Source organism: Electrophorus electricus, chromosome 13 (genome assembly GCF_013358815.1).
Source record: "Electrophorus electricus isolate fEleEle1 chromosome 13, fEleEle1.pri, whole genome shotgun sequence".
Classification (NCBI taxonomy): Eukaryota; Metazoa; Chordata; class Actinopteri; order Gymnotiformes; family Gymnotidae; genus Electrophorus; species Electrophorus electricus.
The window spans coordinates 21,451,047-21,468,310 of NC_049547.1; the positions used below are offsets into that span (position 1 = coordinate 21,451,047).

At 49.1% G+C, this 17,264-nt stretch overlaps 2 protein-coding genes across 3 annotated transcripts in view; one reads left to right on the forward strand and one right to left on the reverse strand.

The window, feature by feature from the left end:
- The window catches only part of grhl3 (grainyhead-like transcription factor 3), an 11,217-nt gene extending 582 nt beyond the window's left edge, over nt 1-10,635 (forward strand). Inside the window, exons 2-15 of one of the 2 annotated variants that reach the window (XM_035533000.1) lie at nt 1,029-1,197; nt 1,382-1,446; nt 2,244-2,490; nt 2,721-2,809; nt 3,067-3,214; nt 3,849-3,960; nt 4,187-4,281; nt 5,389-5,547; nt 6,387-6,468; nt 6,911-7,041; nt 7,911-8,037; nt 8,308-8,393; nt 8,528-8,592; nt 10,115-10,635. In XM_035533000.1, coding sequence (XP_035388893.1) covers nt 1,029-1,197; nt 1,382-1,446; nt 2,244-2,490; nt 2,721-2,809; nt 3,067-3,214; nt 3,849-3,960; nt 4,187-4,281; nt 5,389-5,547; nt 6,387-6,468; nt 6,911-7,041; nt 7,911-8,037; nt 8,308-8,393; nt 8,528-8,592; nt 10,115-10,232 — 1,693 coding nt within the window. In that variant the 3' untranslated portion in view covers nt 10,233-10,635. The remainder of the gene's footprint in view (nt 1-1,028; nt 1,198-1,381; nt 1,447-2,243; nt 2,491-2,720; nt 2,810-3,066; nt 3,215-3,848; nt 3,961-4,186; nt 4,282-5,388; nt 5,548-6,386; nt 6,469-6,910; nt 7,042-7,910; nt 8,038-8,307; nt 8,394-8,527; nt 8,593-10,114) is intronic. The other variant, XM_027031527.2, reaches the window with a different exon arrangement.
- A 3,717-nt stretch (nt 10,636-14,352) lies between these two features.
- Nucleotides 14,353-16,570, reverse strand: si:dkey-221l4.11 (claudin-23). Its single transcript, XM_027031529.2, has one exon. It carries the CDS (start codon nt 16,239-16,241, stop codon nt 15,564-15,566), a length of 678 nt encoding a protein of 225 aa, XP_026887330.2. The 5' UTR covers nt 16,242-16,570; the 3' UTR covers nt 14,353-15,563.
- Between the last annotated feature and the right edge of the window lie 694 nt (nt 16,571-17,264).

Sequence of the window (17,264 nt, forward strand, 5' to 3'; positions counted from 1 at the left end):
TCCCTCGAATAAGCCAGGACGAGCCAAGCCAGACACTCGCGCACGGAGCTCAGTAGGCCAAGAATTCAGCCAAGCTCGATTCTGGAACCGCGGTTCTGTGATTCTGGAACTGCGGTTCTATGATTCTAGAACTTTGAGGGGCCGGTGAAGGAAGGTTCCGTTCCGTTCTGAGAGGATGAACTCCGACGTATTTACGCGAATTTGCTGGGGGGGGTGAAGCTGCATCTCTGTTCCTCAGCACTGATGTCGAGGGCTGTCGACTTCAGCAAACTCTCCATGTCCACAGAGGGGAAGCGGGAAAAGTCCCAAAAACCGAAGCGGCGTAGCCCCACGTCCGTAGGAACCGACTCTCCTCGAGTGCCCAAGTTTTCTCATGTGCGGTCTACCCAGCACTTTGAAATGTGGGTTTTGCACACACCTGCTCACACCTGCTAGTCTCAAACGTACCAACGTGAGATGCCGGTTTGGCTCTCCGTGTGGGGATGAGCTGTTTTGGCAGGTTGGCGCGTTTCGGGCACTTAGATCCCACAGAGGTCGAATCCGCCGGCACTCGCTCAGACTTCCCAGATTTGTGTCTCCGCAATCGAAACTGCTGCGGCCTCGGGGCGAAACTCAGCGGCGGCTGACATCACCGCTACACGGCTACCCGTCCTGCTGGCTTGTGTGCAGACAACCAGAAACAGCTCCACTGTCCCTGAGAACTCGCCTTTCATACACATGGACTGCTTTCCTAAGTCACATATTCTCTCTCTCTCTCTCTCTCTCTCTCTCTGTCTCTGCTCTGTCTTTCTTGTTCTGTCTTTCTCTCTTTCTCTCAGTGTCTACCCCTTTCTCTCAAATCAAATCAAATCAAATGTGACAGGATAAAATACCTAGTTATGTTGCCAAAACAATACAGTATATGTAAATGTATTATTAATATACATCTCCCTCTCTCCCTCCCTCCCTCTCTCCCTCCCACTCTCTCTCTCTCTCTCTCTCTCTCTTTCTCTCTCCCTCCCTCTCTCCCTCCCACTGTCCTGCTGCAGGACACTGATGGTTCTGCAGAACGAGACGTTTAACTACTCACGCTATCCTGACACTTTTCTTATGGACTCCTGGAACTACATGGACAGTGTAGACATAAGCAAAGCTAAGCCCCGCCCACCCACTGATGAAGACCTCGCCAGTATCTCCTTCATCTACGACACATGCAAGGTCAATTTAACACACACACATACACACACACACACACACACACACACTCACAAGCTCCAGAACGTTTTCAGACACATGTATCTGAATCAAGTTTTTTCTCATTACTTAAATCAAACACTGGCCATTGACTGTTTAATTGATCAATCAATCAATCAATTAACAAATTATTTTATTATCTTTTCAGACTCAAAAAGATCCAAAAATGAGTTCCTGTTCACGCGGTGGCCCGATGTTCAAACAGATGGAGAGGTAAAACTCCACGGTGACAGTGCACCTCCACTCAGAGAGAGAGGGAGAGAGAGAGAGTGGGAGGGAGAGGGAGAGAGAGAGAGAGAGAGAGAGAGAGAGAGAGAGAGAGAGAGAGTGTGGGAGGGAGGGAGAGAGAGAGAGTGGGAGGGAGAGAGAGAGGGAGGGAGGGAGAGAGAGAGAGAGAGTGTGGGAGAGAGAGAGAGTGGGAGGGAGAGAGAGAGGGAGGGAGGGAGAGAGAGAGAGAGTGTGGGAGGGAGAGAGAGAGAGTGGGAGGGAGAGAGAGAGAGAGAGAGGGAGGGAGGGAGGGAGAGAGAGAGAGAGTGTGGGAAGGAGGGAGAGAGAGAGAGAGAGGGGCATATGAAACTCAACTAAAGACATCAACTAAAGATGAAAGGCCTTTATTGCTCCATCTTCTGCTGCTCCTCCCACATGCAGAGGGAGGGCTAGCGGGATTAGCTCGAGTTTAGCCGAGGTCAAAGACGGATTAAGATTCCCACCCTCGGAATGTCTTAGTCACCAGCCTTTTGTCCTGGTGAGAAATGGCCGCCACTGGAGAGTGGTTTCCCTCAGGTCCAATATATGGCGAGAAAGGCAAACAGAGGGAGAGGCGTGGATTAGGGCAGCAAACACCTCCCATCTTCACTCACTTCCTCCTTTCTCTCTGGTGCTGTGACCCGCGAGAGGGACTGTTCTGGAATGTTGTTGGAATCACGATGTTTAGTTTAACCGCACCGCAATAAAAAGAAATACACCGAAAACCATTACACCTGTCAAACTGTCCCACAATAACCTCTCAGGACATCCAACGGCTCCTCCCCCGAGCTGACCACTCTAGAAAACTCCGCCCACATCATGAAGATGCTGTCGGAGAGCATTTCCGCCGACCAAGTTGCCAAGCAAGCATCGCCGTGCAACAACGGCTACATCAGGACCGGTGCGGGAGACAGCTACGACAAGCAAGTCATCAACAATATCTTTGATTCTCTTCTGCTGAACACGCCGCAGAAACCATGGCAACCCGAAGCCTCCTTCTCGAGTACCGAAGTGAGTCGTGCAAAGAAAAACACCTCGACTCGTCGATGTGCAGAGCGAGACCAAATGAGACCAATTTTCTTTTCTTTTTTTTTTGCATTTTGATGCTAGGCAATATCGTTTATAATAGATCAAGAAAAAGAATGAGTCATGCAGTCATTACCAAACAGATTTGTGTGTGATGAGAACACCCGTAGAATAAATGTCTCTCATAATCAACTTGTCCTGTCGTTGGGTGCCAGCAGGTTCTGGGCTACAGCAGTGAGTTCGTAGGTCACCCAAGCCCTGTGTACTCTGACTCATACTCGACCTCATCTCCGGAGAGGTACAGGTGAGCCCCCTCTCTCTCTCTCTCTCTCTCTCTCTCTCTCTCTCTCTCTCTCTCTCTCTCTCTCTCTCTCTCTCTCTCTCTCTCTCTCTCTCTCTCTCTCTCTCTCTCTCTCTCTCTCTCTCTCTCTCTCTCTCTCTCTCTCTCTCTCTCTCTCTCTCATATCGCCAGGATTACAGTGTCCCGGAGTCACATTTCTTTCCATGTCTCTGAGCAAGCAGTCCCTGACGCGTTTGCCATTGCGTCGTTCTGATCCGTAGGAATGATTTCCAGTTCATCCTGGGAGCGCCACAGGCATCCCAGAACAGGAATACGGAGATGTCCATGGTGTACCTGAACAAGGGCCAGTTCTACCCCATCACCCTGCAGGGAATTGAGAGCAGCACGGGGGTCCCGAGTAAGGTGAAGGTGGGTGACCCCTAAACTCACACCCACGGCCTCCTCCAGAAACGTGTGGCGATGTTGGCTCTGCAACATCTCCGTTCCGGGGAAAGCAGTACATTGGAGTTCTTAACCCTAGTCCAGAAAACAGCGGGGATTACAGGGCCAAGGAGGTCAGAGGGGCTAGTATTCCTGACCCTTCAACCACGGCTTGACTGACACACAACTTGAGCCAATGGCAGCATGAAAAAGAAGAAAGCTTTCCTTATTCCGTGTCCATTTTAACAAAAAAACATTTTTTTTGGGAGAAGAACATTTTTGTTGCAACGTGTGTGACGTGTACGGTTGGCACTGAGGTTGAGCAGTTCATTTTAATGGTGGATCCCCAGATCACACCTGTGCGTGCAAACCACGCCATAGCCTGTAGCCTTCAGCCTGAAACCTGGTGACTAAAGACTTAGAGATGGGGAGGGAGAGGCATAGCACACACACACACGCGCACACTTAACCTGTACAAGCTTACAAAGGACATAACCTTAGCTATTAGCATACACAGCTGTCATGAACCAACATTCCAAAATTGTGAAAACTGTAAATGATCTTGTTTGTTTCTCTCTCTCTCTGTTTCTCTCGCTCTCCTTCCTCCCCCCGCATCTTACAGACAGTAATCATGGCAGTTTTTGAGAATGAGAAGAGCCCAGAAATGCAACTGAAGTGTTGGAATCACTGGCACGCACGACAGCCCACCGCTAAGCAGAGGGTCATCGACATTGGTACACACACACACACACACACACACACACACACACACCTTCCAAAACATACAAATAAACAAAAGTATTAAGAAGAGGGTCGAAGGAATCGTAGCTAGCTGGCTAACGTCTGTGTTTGGGAAGAATTAATCTGTAATCTGTGCCATCCTTATTCACAGGCTTCAGTGAATCCCATTTTAGTGTTCTGGTTCATCGGTTTTCTTATTTTTGATGTGTTTCTCTCCAGCTGACTACAAAGAAGTGTTCAGTGGCATCAGCCATGTAGACGAGGTGGCATTCAACGCCTTATCCTTCATCTGGAACACCAGTGAAGAAGCTAAGGTATGAGAGAGAAGCACAAATACACGCCCACACCCCTCTTTTTGCATGGGTTAACTGTGTGTGTGTGTGTAAGTGTCACAAAGGCTGAGGAATCTATGGCATGTCACCACCCTAGGCACCTGTCATGACAACAGAGAGAGAGAGAGAGAGAGAGAGAGAGAGAGAGAGAGAGAGAGAGAGAGAGAGAGAGAGAGAGCGTACAGTTCTGAAGTACATCCCGAGGCAGTTTAGGGCGTGACAGTGAAACCAAGAACAGGTGGAGGAGAGAGAGCACCAAACAGCATGAAAAATAGAAATACACGAGACAGCTAAGACCAAATCTCAGAAGACAGACGTGGGTCACAGCTGACGGAAACAAACGGAAACAGGGAAACGAACGGGACAGATAACGCAGGCGGCGACCCGAGCTGAGCTGCGGTTTGTCCTCGCCTACCGCATCACGGATCGGGTTTGGTCCTAATGCGCATGAACTGGGAGCGGAGATTCGTCCCATATGGTCACAGACATGCTCGCTCATGTCCCCGCGTGCCTAGTTCCATCCACACCTTTCCCGAAGAATTAACGCAATCTCCGCCCACGCGCTCATTTACCTCGTTACCGCGTGACCGAGCAGAGGTGGCACCCTCGATTCGATCTTGCTTGTTTTGTCGTTTTGAACATCCGAGCCACAGATTAGATCTTTCTGTCTAATAAGAGAGTACGCGCGTGACATAATTGCAGTCACGCGTGTATGCGCAAGATTCACGAGCTCCAAAACGTGTCCAAATGAGCGTGCCTAGACTCTGTCTACTACCACAGTGAGACCCGACGCTTATGTCATATGAAGCTTTGTGACATGAGATGCTATTATTTTGCATGCAATGTATTTTTTTTTAAAGATGTATAAGTACTGCAGAAACAGAAGGTTCGTCCCATGAGGGGTTTGCTTTGCGGCCCCAGATTCATACAATTTGGTCCTTCACTGTGTCCTTTCAGGACTGCATTAGATATGCAATTAAAATGCATCTTCGTTAGTCTTATCCAAGTCAAGGTTGGGCCTCGTAAAATATTGCGTGATCTGTGCATCTGCGTGTATATCACACTGCGCTCGCGCTGTGCTTTGTGCAGGTGTACATCGGTATTAATTCTCTCAGCACGGACTTCTCCTCGCAGAAGGGAGTGAAGGGACTACCGCTCAACCTTCAGATCGACACCTACGACTTCAGCTCCGGTTCCAACCGCCTCGTTCACCGCGCCGCCTGTCAGGTGAAGGTTTTCTGCGACAAAGTAAGTCCCATTTTGTTCACGAAGCGCGTGCCTGTGTTAGAGAACCCGCAGCTGGTGATGCGCTGCCTCGAGATGCTGCGATGCGCGAGTGCTGGGATGGGAAGTTGTTGTTTTTTTTGTTTTTTTTTTAAATCATGCACTTCGTTTTGCTTATTTTTAACCGTCATGCCCAGAGTATCATCTGAAGAGGACTTTTAAATCACTTTCAGCATCTTGCTCTCTCTCTCTCTCTCTCTCTCTCTCTCTCTCTCTCTCTCTCTCTCTCTCTCTCTCTCTCTCAGTATGTTGCACGCTTTCTCTCTTTCTCGTCACGTTTCTTTGTCCGGCCTCCTGAACATGCACCATTGATCGCATTGTTCTGCTGTGATCAGATAAGGGTTTTGGGCCCTCATGTTGTGATCTTCTCCATCTCCTTCTGCTCCAGCTACTCCTGTGTCCTGTGCTCTTTTTGCACGTCAGAGAGTGAGCTAGTTCACCACCGAACAGGCACAATGCGGAACATGTTTGTTTTTCTTGGCGTCTTTTCCTGGGGATGCATGCATTATTGTTTTTAAGCGTGTTTTACACTCCATGTTTATTAGCACAGTGGTTTGAATTCCAAGATCTGAAAGATGCTACAAATTGCTGAGGTGACAAGGCAGTTTGAGACCGCTGTCGTGGTTCGTATTAATAACGCAGCGGGCCAGAAGGTCTTGCCAGCAGCCCAAACTCTCGAGGTTCTGTTTGCAGTTTGTCGGCCTGTTATAAGACAGTCATGCATTTATGTTTTCGTTCGTGCAAATAAAAGACCCATGGTGTGTTGGAGTTTGGGTTGTGATACCAGGTTGCTCCTCTGACAGGGAGCAGAGAGGAAGATGAGAGACGAAGAAAGGAAAAGGTCGAAGAGGCGGATGAAGAGTGGCACGGATTCTAGCAACAGCGGTAAGCGTCGATCAGTCTCACCTTTTAGCCGATCGCATAATTACAGTTCGGCACTCGGGTCTTTGGGGCCAACACCCAGCAACACGGCAGCGAGGTGAGATCTTGGCTGGACGACCCCCAGACGTGCGCATGGCCATTACATCTATATAGGCCAAGCAGAACGCGCTACACGGGGGGCTGTTCGCTCCCGGTACGAGGTTATGAAAAAGCAACAGTTTGCACGTGTACAAAATTTCCATGGCTGTCATTCTGCAACGTGGCGTGCCTGTGTGCACACGCGCGTACCTTGGCACACTTGCACAGATATCTGCCATGAAAGCACACGTTCTCTGTGTTTTGTAGGGTCAGTTAGTGTTGACTATTGGCCGCTAATTGACTGGGTAGGTGAGAGAGAACCAGGCGCCCCTGACACTGCTGAACCTCTGCTCCTCTTCCTCCACAGGCAACGCCAAGCAGACGGCGGTGTCCAGCTCCGTCGGCAGGGACTGCACGTTCTTCAAGACGCTGGACGATCACGTGACCCAGCCTGTGCTGTTTATCCCTGAGACGCATTACAGCAGCATGCAGCGCCTGGTAAGTCTAGTGCGCGCACGTGCGAGACACCTCCAGGAATCCCAGGATTTGTGGTTAGCCCCAGCATTGTCGAGTCATGCTCCACACCTGGAGAGATGCAGGAAAACTGTGGGAAAAAATGTGGTGTGGGAAAAAATGGGCTGGGAAGAGGGAGGGGGAGAGAGGGAGAGAGGGAGGGAGGGAGGGAAGGAGGGAGGGAGAGAGAGAGAGAAAACAAGAGACTGAGAGAGGGAGAGAGTGATTGGCACATTATGGAGCTTACCCGACAGCAAACGAAACTCACCTCGAAAGAAGCTGGCCAGGCTGACTGACATGGAAGATTAAGTTGCCCCACTACACACACACACACACACATAAACACAACGTGTGCGCACACACACACACACACATCCACACACACACAAATACATTTTCTGCCCTGTTTACACAGTCAACTAAAGGAAGAACTGCAGAGGTTTTGACAGGCTGCCTTTCCCACAATCTGTGTGGGTTTGTGTGTGTGTGTGCGCTTGTGTGTGGGGCTTTGTGTGTGCACATGTGTGTAAATCTGTGTGTGTGTACATACATGAACATTCCATGTGTTGCTGCTGTTGTCTGGCCAACTGTGATTGATTATCTGTGTGTGAAACAGATAACGCACTCTCTGATCAGGCAGTTAGATACACACTCGTGTGTGTGTGTGTGTGTGTGTGTGTGTGTGTGTGTGTGTTTCATTAGGTATTGCTAGGCCTCACCTGCACAGGTGAGATAATTTTAATGATAACATCGTCAGTGCCACCGTACTACAATGCTAGACAGGAAACGAGGCAACTCTTCCATGGCTCCCATCTCCCGCCATTATGGTGATATTATGCATCTGTGCCTCGCAGGCGCCCCCTAGCAGTCTGGAGGACACCGAGAGAAATTCACTGAAGCGTGTGGCGTGTTACTCCGAGTCTGGAGAGCAATGCGCTCTGCCACCAAGCAAACAGCCTCGCAAAGACGAACAGCAGAGAGGTACGATACCTGCCACAACACCAAACCGCACCACAACACAGCCTCCGCCAAACCACACCACTACAACGCGGCCTCCGCCAAACCACACCACGACATAACACACAGCCCCAGATACACCACCCTCACGTCACAACTCATCGCTGTTCTGCTTCCCCCTCCAACACTTGATTTTGGTTTGGATTTTGGTTCGTCCCCTCACAGAGCATGTACCGACGCGAACACTGCGCCACCTAGGATCTGAATGTTCACTTGCTTCTGTGTTGTTTGCAGTGCTACTCTACGTGCGACAGGAGTCAGAGGAGGTCTTCGATGCCCTCATGCTGGAGACGCCCACGCTGAGGGGACTGAGACGAGCGGTCAGTCCCGAGTTCCCTTCTTGCCCATTCTCACACCTCCCCGTTCTGTCTCTGTCCAGTATTTGCGAAGAGCTCGCTGTGAATCACGTCGGAACGTCTTTAGCGCCAAACCCATCTCTCCTTTGTGCTCTCAGATTTCAGAAAAGTACAGCTTGCAAGAAGACACCATTGGGAAAATCTTCAAGAAGTGCAAGAGAGGGTGAGTGACGTTTTTCCACGCCACTAAATCACGCCGTCCCTGGCCAGATGGCATTGGCCATTTTGGCTCCAGGGAGGAAGGAGGGTTTTTAGCGCTCGCCGCCTGCCACCGCAGCTAATGACCGAGCGGGTCTGGGAGACGGAGAAAGGCCGGGACGCCTCGTAAAGGTGTCGCTCATCCTGAACTGAGGGACTGTCATGTCTGGCAGCTCTCTGGCAGCCAAGCCGACGGGCCAGACAAACGAGAACCCCCGTGGCTTGTGGAATGCTGTAATCGCTGCTCCGTTTACAGGAAAATAAAGACTTTTGAGAAAGAACAAAAGGAAGAAAGACAGAGCTGAGGATCGTTTCCTGCGGTCGGAAGGCACGTGAGCAGGTCAAGGGGTAGATAGGGAGGTTTGGAACTCGAGCAAGGCGGGTGTCCGATTGCGCAAGACGGGTCGCACGGAAGTCTGGGGCGGAAAGAGTGCGCGGTGGCCGTGTGGTGCATGTGATGGCCGTCATTCCCATGAAATGCCTGGACGTGATCCCGCCCCGGACCTGTCCTTGTGATCTTGTGTTCGCACTACGTGAAGGATTTGTTTATTTGCTTGCTTGTGTTTACGAATGATAAACCTGTACAGTCCCTGGGCCAGGTGCCGCAAAAGGCATCGTAGTATCGTGTCACAGGGGGAAGACTGCAGCCAGCAGGGTTGGCGAGAGCCGCCAACAAGTGTTTCTGCATGTCTGAGTGTCAGTAGCCTGGGATCCGTGGCAGACCTGCATGAGGGTGTGTGAGGGAGCAGGACAAGTCAAGTGACATTCTCTGCTACCCCCACCCCCAAAAACGGCTTCTTTGCCCTCAAACTTGGCAGACCAGCACATGAAGGCAACCCCCCCCCCCCCCCCCCGCACACACACGGTTCATCCTCCCGTCGGAGAGTTTTTGTGATTTATAATGCAAATGTTTTCAGCAAACCTTTTTGTTAACAAGCTCATTCTTTCACCCAGTTGTTTAGTCTAAAGCCCTGCTGTGTCTTTGGCAGCAGGTTAGATTATATGGCTTATGTGGATTATATGGACTGTATGGATTTTTTGAAAAAGAGGCTGTTTGTCACGTCACCTAACCCACGTCACCTAACCCACACAGGCGATGACAGCAAAAAGCCCATCCTGGTTTTCATGGGGGTGTTTTGGGAGTGTCTCTCTCTGTCACAGGCTCCAGATCAGATCTGACTGAAAGATCAGAATGGCTCTGCTCAGTGACTGGGTGGGTGAGAGGTGACAGAGGATCAGCCTCTTGGCCGGTTGCCATGGGGTGATGAATGTTCCCATAAGAAGGAGCAAGAATGTGGGAATCTTGTGTGATGTCTTTCCAGGGCAGAGCAGCTCCAAGAGGGTCACACAACCTCAGTCATGAGCACTAGTTCAGCAATTACATCACCAGTGCCAAACTTCTCAGAAGAAAAAAAAAACGGGTCCGTTCTCCTTTCACGCCTGGTTGGTTAACCTTCCACCTGTTTGTTTGTTTGTTTCTTTTTCAGGATATTCGTGAACATGGACGACAACATAATTGAACACTACAGCAACCACTCTGCCTTCCTCATCGAGATTTCCGAGGTCATGGTCAATCACTTCCAGGTCACGCTAATGGAGCTATAAGTGACCCCTGCCGGTGACATGAGCTGGAACTGTCGTCGCGCTGCCAATCAAAAGCACTGCCGCCTCTCGGACTGATCCCGTCGGACCGCGTCCGTCCAAACGAGGACAACAGAACATTGCACCCAGCTGCATGTGTTTACACCTAAATACGTCAGCTTAGCTGCCTTTGTAGATACAATTGATTCTTCCCAGGAATGTCTTTAATTATTTTTGTTGGCATACGACATCAGCAGTTACGATGCGTCGGACAAAATTGCAGTGAGCGGATGCGTTGTAAATATGAATTGTAAATATAAATAAGATTTAAGGAGCGTTCTCCGGGTGTGTTGCAGCGGCCATATACCGTGTGCCTCTGCGCTTCTAGTGATCGACGTCTGTCTGCTTGAAAAGCCCCGCCCCCTCCCCGCCGCTGTCTGCGGCTCGTCATTTCCGCGGCAGCGGAACGCGGTCGCGGCGTTTGCTTCTGGCTGCTGAGACCGTGTTTTCCTTTAATGGACGTTATCTGAGCTATAAAATAGGGCCCAACACTTCTGGCGAAGACTCTTCCCGCCTCTGCTTTCACGTCGGAAGCTGCCCGAGACAAGCGAGGCAGCTTCTGAGCCCAAACGTCACACATTTCCGCCGTGCGAGCCGCGTTTCTGTCAGTGTTTCGCCCGCAAAGAAGGAAAAGAAGAGAAAGATTCGGTTTTGGCGGCGGACCGCCGTTTACCGACTCCACACATTTCGAGGCTGCTTGGTCGGTTTCACGACAAAGCTCCTTCTCGTCCTCCCACATTTAATTAACAAAAGGTCCAAATGAACCACTGAAATTTACCCTTGAAAAAGTTCCAAATGACGAGCAGAATTTGAGCGTTTCATGCATGCTATGGGATTTGGCTTCACAAGAATTATGACATTTCAAGTATTTTGTGCTTCTGATGTGTATCATTTGTTTTTATTCCCTTTTGTATTTCATCTGATTTTATAAGGAAAATAAAAAGAATATCAATGTTTTGAATGTAATTCTAGTGTTGTTCTTGGTCAGTGACGTCAGTCGTAATTCGTAAATCATGATTAAAGTCACAGAAACCTCACCATTATAACTGATCCCAGCACAGCTCTGGTCCAGCAGACTTCCTGCTCTGACACAGCTCGTCAGGGACAGTTGTGGAAGTCACACAGACACACGGATCCGGAGTTTGCTGACACACCGAGTATGAACATTCCAGTGTAGCCAGCTGTTCTGTTTAAAATGACATTTTAATTCAAATCTGCCCTTTGTAAAAGATGCCATGGCAACAGGCCAGCAAGAGAATTTAAAGGCTGCAGTGAGGCAGGAGAACTTTATCTAGCAGAGCTGAACTTTATCTAGTAGAGCAGGAGAACTTTATCTAGCAGAGCTGAACTTTATCTAGCAGAGCAGGAGAACTTTATCTAGAAGAGAAGAAGAACTTTATCTAGCAGAGCTGAACTTTATCTAGCAGAGCAGGAGAACTTTATCTAGTAGAGCTGAACTTTATCTAGTAGAGCAGGAGAACTTTATCTAGTGGAGCAAAACTTTAGCAGAGCAGAACTTTATCTAGAAGAGAAGAAGAAGTTTATCTAGTAGAACAGAACCTTTATCTAGTCAGTGCCACTGGACAGATGTAATGGCTTTAAAAAAAAAACTCAGTGAAATTGAGTGTGTGTGTGTGTGTGTGAGTGTGTGTGTGTGTGTGTGAGTGTGTGAGTGTGTGTGTGTGTGAGTGTGTGAGTGTGTGTGAGTGTGTGTGTGTGTGTGTGTGTGTGTGTGTGTGAGTGTGTGTGTGTGTGTGTGTGTGAGTGTGTGTGTGTGTGTGTGTGTGAGTGTGTGTGTGTGTGTGTGTGTGTGTGTGTGTGTGTGTGAGTGTGTGAGTGTAGCCTTACAGGCTATGTTCCCTCCAGCCTGTCCGACGTTAGCCTTACAGGCTATGTTCCCTCCAGCCTGTCCAATGTTCACAGCCTTAGAGGCCCTGTTCCCTCCAGCCTGTCCGACGTTAGCCTTACAGGCTATGTTCCCTCCAGCCTGTCCAATGTTCACAGCCTTACAGGCCCTGTTCCCTCCAGCCTGTCTGACGTTAGCCTTACAGGCTGTGTTCCCTCCAGTCTGTCCAACATTCACAGCCTTACAGGCCCTGTTCCCTCCAGCCTGTCCGACGTTAGCCTTACAGGCTGTGTTCCCTCCAGCCTGTCCAATGTTCACAGCCTTACAGGCTGTGTTCCCTCCAGCCTGTCCAACGTTCACAGCCTTACAGGCTATGTTCCCTCCAGCCTGTCCGACGTTAGCCTTACAGGCTGTGTTCCCTCCAGCCTGTCCGACGTTAGCCTTACAGGCTGTGTTCCCTCCAGTCTGTCCAATGTTCACAGCCTTACAGGCCCTGTTCCCTCCAGCCTGTCCGACGTTAGCCTTACAGGCTGTGTTCCCTCCAGTCTGTCCAATGTTCACAGCCTTACAGGCCCTGTTCCCTCCAGCCTGTCCGACGTTAGCCTTACAGGCTGTGTTCCCTCCAGTCTGTCCAACATTCACAGCCTTACAGGCTGTGTTCCCTCCTCCACATACCTGATCTGCCCCTCGTTAAGGCTGTTCACTGAAGAAGGGAGATCTTAGCATGTAAACCTCAGTCCCCCCAACTCTTATAAGACCAACTTAAAATTTTTCTGCTCACTGAACAGACCTATTTTCACTTTCCATCTCCCTCGTGTTAGATACTTTGTGTGTGTTTGTGTGTGTGCGTGTAAGTGTGCACAAATGGTCTGTATGTTGCAGGATTGCTTCTTCATTCAATCGTGTTTGTTACTCCATTGCCATGACAGCAGGTATGCGAGTATTTTAATGCTCTGTTGTTGAGGGCTTTGGGTTTGGTGTGCTATTGTGTCATCACGTATTCTGCTTGTGACAAGGTGACAAAACCTTGTTAATGACATATGCTTTCTTTTAGATGGAACTGTCACACATCAGTTACTGTGCCAGCAAACACACACACACACACACACACACACACACACACACACACACACACACATAAATGCCTGCACATACATGCATATACATACACACAGAAGCTTAAGGATTCAGAGGTGGGGCGGTCTAATGAATCTTGACCTAGAAAAGCTATTCTCAAAGAAATAGCAGAAATAGCATTCACTCAGGTGCACAGCAAAATGATTGGCTAAAGAGCCACAATTCCAGAGCCCATGTGCTGACTGAGGCCTTAACTCTAATCATAGCTGTATGTATATATTTATGTAGTATTTCTTGCTAAACAATTTTTTATTCTATTTTTTTAATGCTTACTTACCCATTGTGTATTCCAGGCATGCCTTACACATACATTGCTGGAAAAAACTCTAATATTACATTGGAATTAAGAAAGTGATTATATAATAAAATTAATAAAATTGTCTTATTTAACTTTAGTTTAGGTAACTTTAGTTTAGGTAATAATAATATAACTTTAGTTTAGGTAATAAAACTGATACTGTGGAGCAGATCTAGGTATTCTGAACAAACACAAGCTTTTTATTAAATGTATTGCTTCATATTTCTGTTTGCACTCTCGCTCTCGCTCTCTGTCACACTCAGCTGGACCACAACATTGCATTGGGAAGGTGTTTCTGCCTGATTGTGCACAGTCACAAACATGGACAGAGGACCAGCCCTCCTGACTGCAAGGCAATAAATTCTACTTACAACAACAAATTATACTCACAGCACATAAACACATCATTTATGTAGTGGGGTGGAGGTGATAGCAGAGATACCCCGTATCTGTAGGGGGAGAAACCCTTTAGATACCCCGTATCTGTAGGGGGAGCCCTTTTATTCATGTGAAGGCTGCTTCCATTTTCTGCGTTGAAGAACAGAACAGTGTAGAATATCGAGTGTCATATCTTTCTTAACTTTTTTATTTTGCACAGTAACCTTCCTGCTTTAACTTGAAAGAGGCTAACATTTGTGTGTGTGTGTGTGTCTGACATGTGCACTGCGTACTAAACGTCAAGTTGTTTTGTCTCCTGCCTTGGGTATTGTTTCTGTAGCATGCAGTCGGTGTGAGCCCTCTCTCTCTCTCTCTCTCTCTCTCACACACACACACACACACACACACACAGCACACCAGGGATACACCATGGATCTGTGTGTTTATTTCAGAACTGTAATACACCCATATGATATTAGAGATCTCTAAAATGTATCTTCTGGCATTTTAGTTTTGTAGCTGTGTTTCCTTTAAAGCAGCGGTAGTCGGTTAGCAGCAGTCTTCCAGTGAGCTATAAAATTCGTTCTATTATCTTCTGTTTACACGCTAAATACACCAAAACAAAGCATTAACATTTCGAAAACAAACACAAAAATGCAAATACATGTTAAAGCACTGCATGCGCACAAACAAATCTGTTTACATCCCATAGGACGGAGCTGCTTGAGCATGACATCCCACTTCCACCTCTAAAGCTTGTCGAGCCACCGGATGAGTGGCACATCACGACTAACACGCGTAATTACTAACAACATAGTACTACTGAAGCGAAACAGCTCAAATGGCTTAGGTTTCATGTCCCATTAGGGCTTAATAACAGCAGTAATTATACGCAGGATACTTATACGGCCTGAAATAATATCACTTTTGATTCCACAACCCTCAGTTTTGAGCGAAGCCGGAAACAAAAGGTTGATTACTTCGGTTAATTGATATTGTCAAATCCGTCGGCCCACAGGATCCGCCGTTTAGCGGCGGTAAAAGATCTTTGGCAATTTCTGCTACTGTGGGACTGACCAGACGGCTGTGGTAACGTCGCTCTCGCGAGAGTCCCTGTGCCGATACCGAGAGCTCAGATCACAGCCGTCCTAACGCATCCGGTTCTTATTGCTGTCCTGCTCATATGCGATCAAAGGCAGACTAATTTTTTTTAAATCAAATGTTATTTTTTATCTTCTAAATTGGATTACTCACTGAAAGCTGGTAATTTCATTAAATGAAAAAAAAAAAAAAAAAAAAAAAAAATCCAGCCCATAAGACCAAACCTATCAGACCTGATTGATAAAAATCCTGGGCTGGCCTTAAATTTCTCTCCAGTGTCTGTGAGTAGCGTGGATGTTTGGGACATGCTAATGACCCAAACTGACCCGAGCGGAGCTGTTCCGGATGCGGTGAGGTTTCGTCCACCTGCTCAGAAGCCTGTACACGTGCGAGATGTCTCTGTGGAGTCCGTTTACGTGCAGTATCCTCACTGAGTCCTCATGCATGTGACGAGTGTCACTCGGACCGCGTCCGTGGCTCCTGGTGGTCCACACAGCCGAGCGTCCTTCGAAGCGGCGTACCTCGTAAATCCAGATTAGCAGTTTACCTCGTAAGCCTCTGCCCTCTCCGCATGAGTCCGTGCGGGGCACCGTGGGCGTCGGACCCCGCATAGTAGGGCCACTCCACCCAGCACCTGCACCCAGGCCCCCACCCATGCGAAGTAGAGCGACCCGGCCGGGCGGAGGCTCAGGCTGGGCATCTTGTGCACATCCAGTCCTTGGAACCCCGACACAGTGGAGGCCAGCTCCACGCCCAGCTCGGAGAGGTGTCGCGTGTACACTCCCAGCGCCGCCAAGCTGAGCAGGCCCGACAGCGCCACCAGCAGGCCGCCGCCTGCCGCCACATTTCTGAGTGGCGCGTCGGTCCAGCAGCGGATGCCGACGCTGGCGAGCACGACTCCCGTGCCGCACAGGAAGAGGGAGGAGAGTATGAGGGTGCGGGCGGCCCGCACCCGTGCGTCCCGTTGGTACGGTCCGGACGCCGGCCAGCACTCCCTGAGCTCGGAGTTCGCCACCTGCAGACAGCTCTCCCACAGTCCGTCAGAGCGGAGGAGGAGGAGCTCCCTGCCTTTGGCTCCGCCCACGGCCTGCCTGGCCCCGCCCAGCCAAGCTTGCCCCTCGCGCCACTGAGGGGTGATGGCAGCCGTAAACAGCAGCACCAGTCCCAGTGGAGCAAACACGATACCCGTCACCATGGAGGCTGGTGTGTGCATTGTGGGTAATGAAGTTCCACAGAATAGGAAAGTCCGGATGAAGGTTTTCCGTTTTCAGGATGCTGGAAGGATCTTTAGTCGGCACTGGGAAACAGCAGTTCCCGCAAACACACTCACACACCAGGGAAGGATTCCGAACGTCTCCGGCACAAAACACACGACGCAGGCAATCTTATGAAAAGACGCAGCTTCAGTTTTGGGGCATTACAGCGGCTACTGGGCTCGATCTGACTCCACCGGTCCGTCTCCTCTCCAGAATGGCTCCAAGCATCGCTGTTGCTCCTGGTAACTGGCAGAGTGTAGGTGAAGGTCTGCCTGTTGCTAAGAGACAGAACCTGGGTAATGTTATGGATGCAAGCTTGCTGACACATTTAGATGGGTCTGTGAGCATTCAGCTACGAAGGTGTGTGCACATGTCCTTCTCTGTCAAGGCATTATTATTGACCTTGAGCATTGTGTGTGTGTGTATGTGTGTGTGTGTGTGTGTGTGTGTGTGTGTGTGTGTGTGTGTGTGTGAGAGAGAGAGAGGGCTCACACCGACTGCATGCTACAGAAACAATCCCCAAGGCAGGAGACAAAACAACTTGAGGTTTAGTACGCAGTGCACATGTCAGACACACACACACAAATGTTAGCCTCTTTCAAGTTAAAGCAGGAAGGTTACTGTGCAAAATAAAAAAAGTTAAGAAAGATATGACACTCGATATTCTACACTGTTCTGTTCTTCAACGCAGAAAATGGAAGCAGCCTTCACATGAATAAAAGGGCTCCCCCTACAGATACGGGGTATCTAAAGGGTTTCTCCCCCTACAGATACGGGGTATCTAAAGGGTTTCTCCCCCTACAGATACGGGGTATCTAAAGGGTTTCTCCCCCTACAGATACGGGGTATCTCTGCTATCACTTCCACCCCACTACATAATTGATGTATTTATGTGCTGTGAGTATAATTTGTTGTTGTAAGTGTGTGTGTGTGTGTGTGTGTGTGTGTGTGTGTGTGTGTGTGTGTGTGTGTGTGTGTGC

Bases quoted from the DNA above. Each gene is read 5' to 3' on its own strand.
- si:dkey-221l4.11 (XM_027031529.2), bottom strand. From the start codon at position 16,241: ATGCACACACCAGCCTCCATGGTGACGGGTATCGTGTTTGCTCCACTG.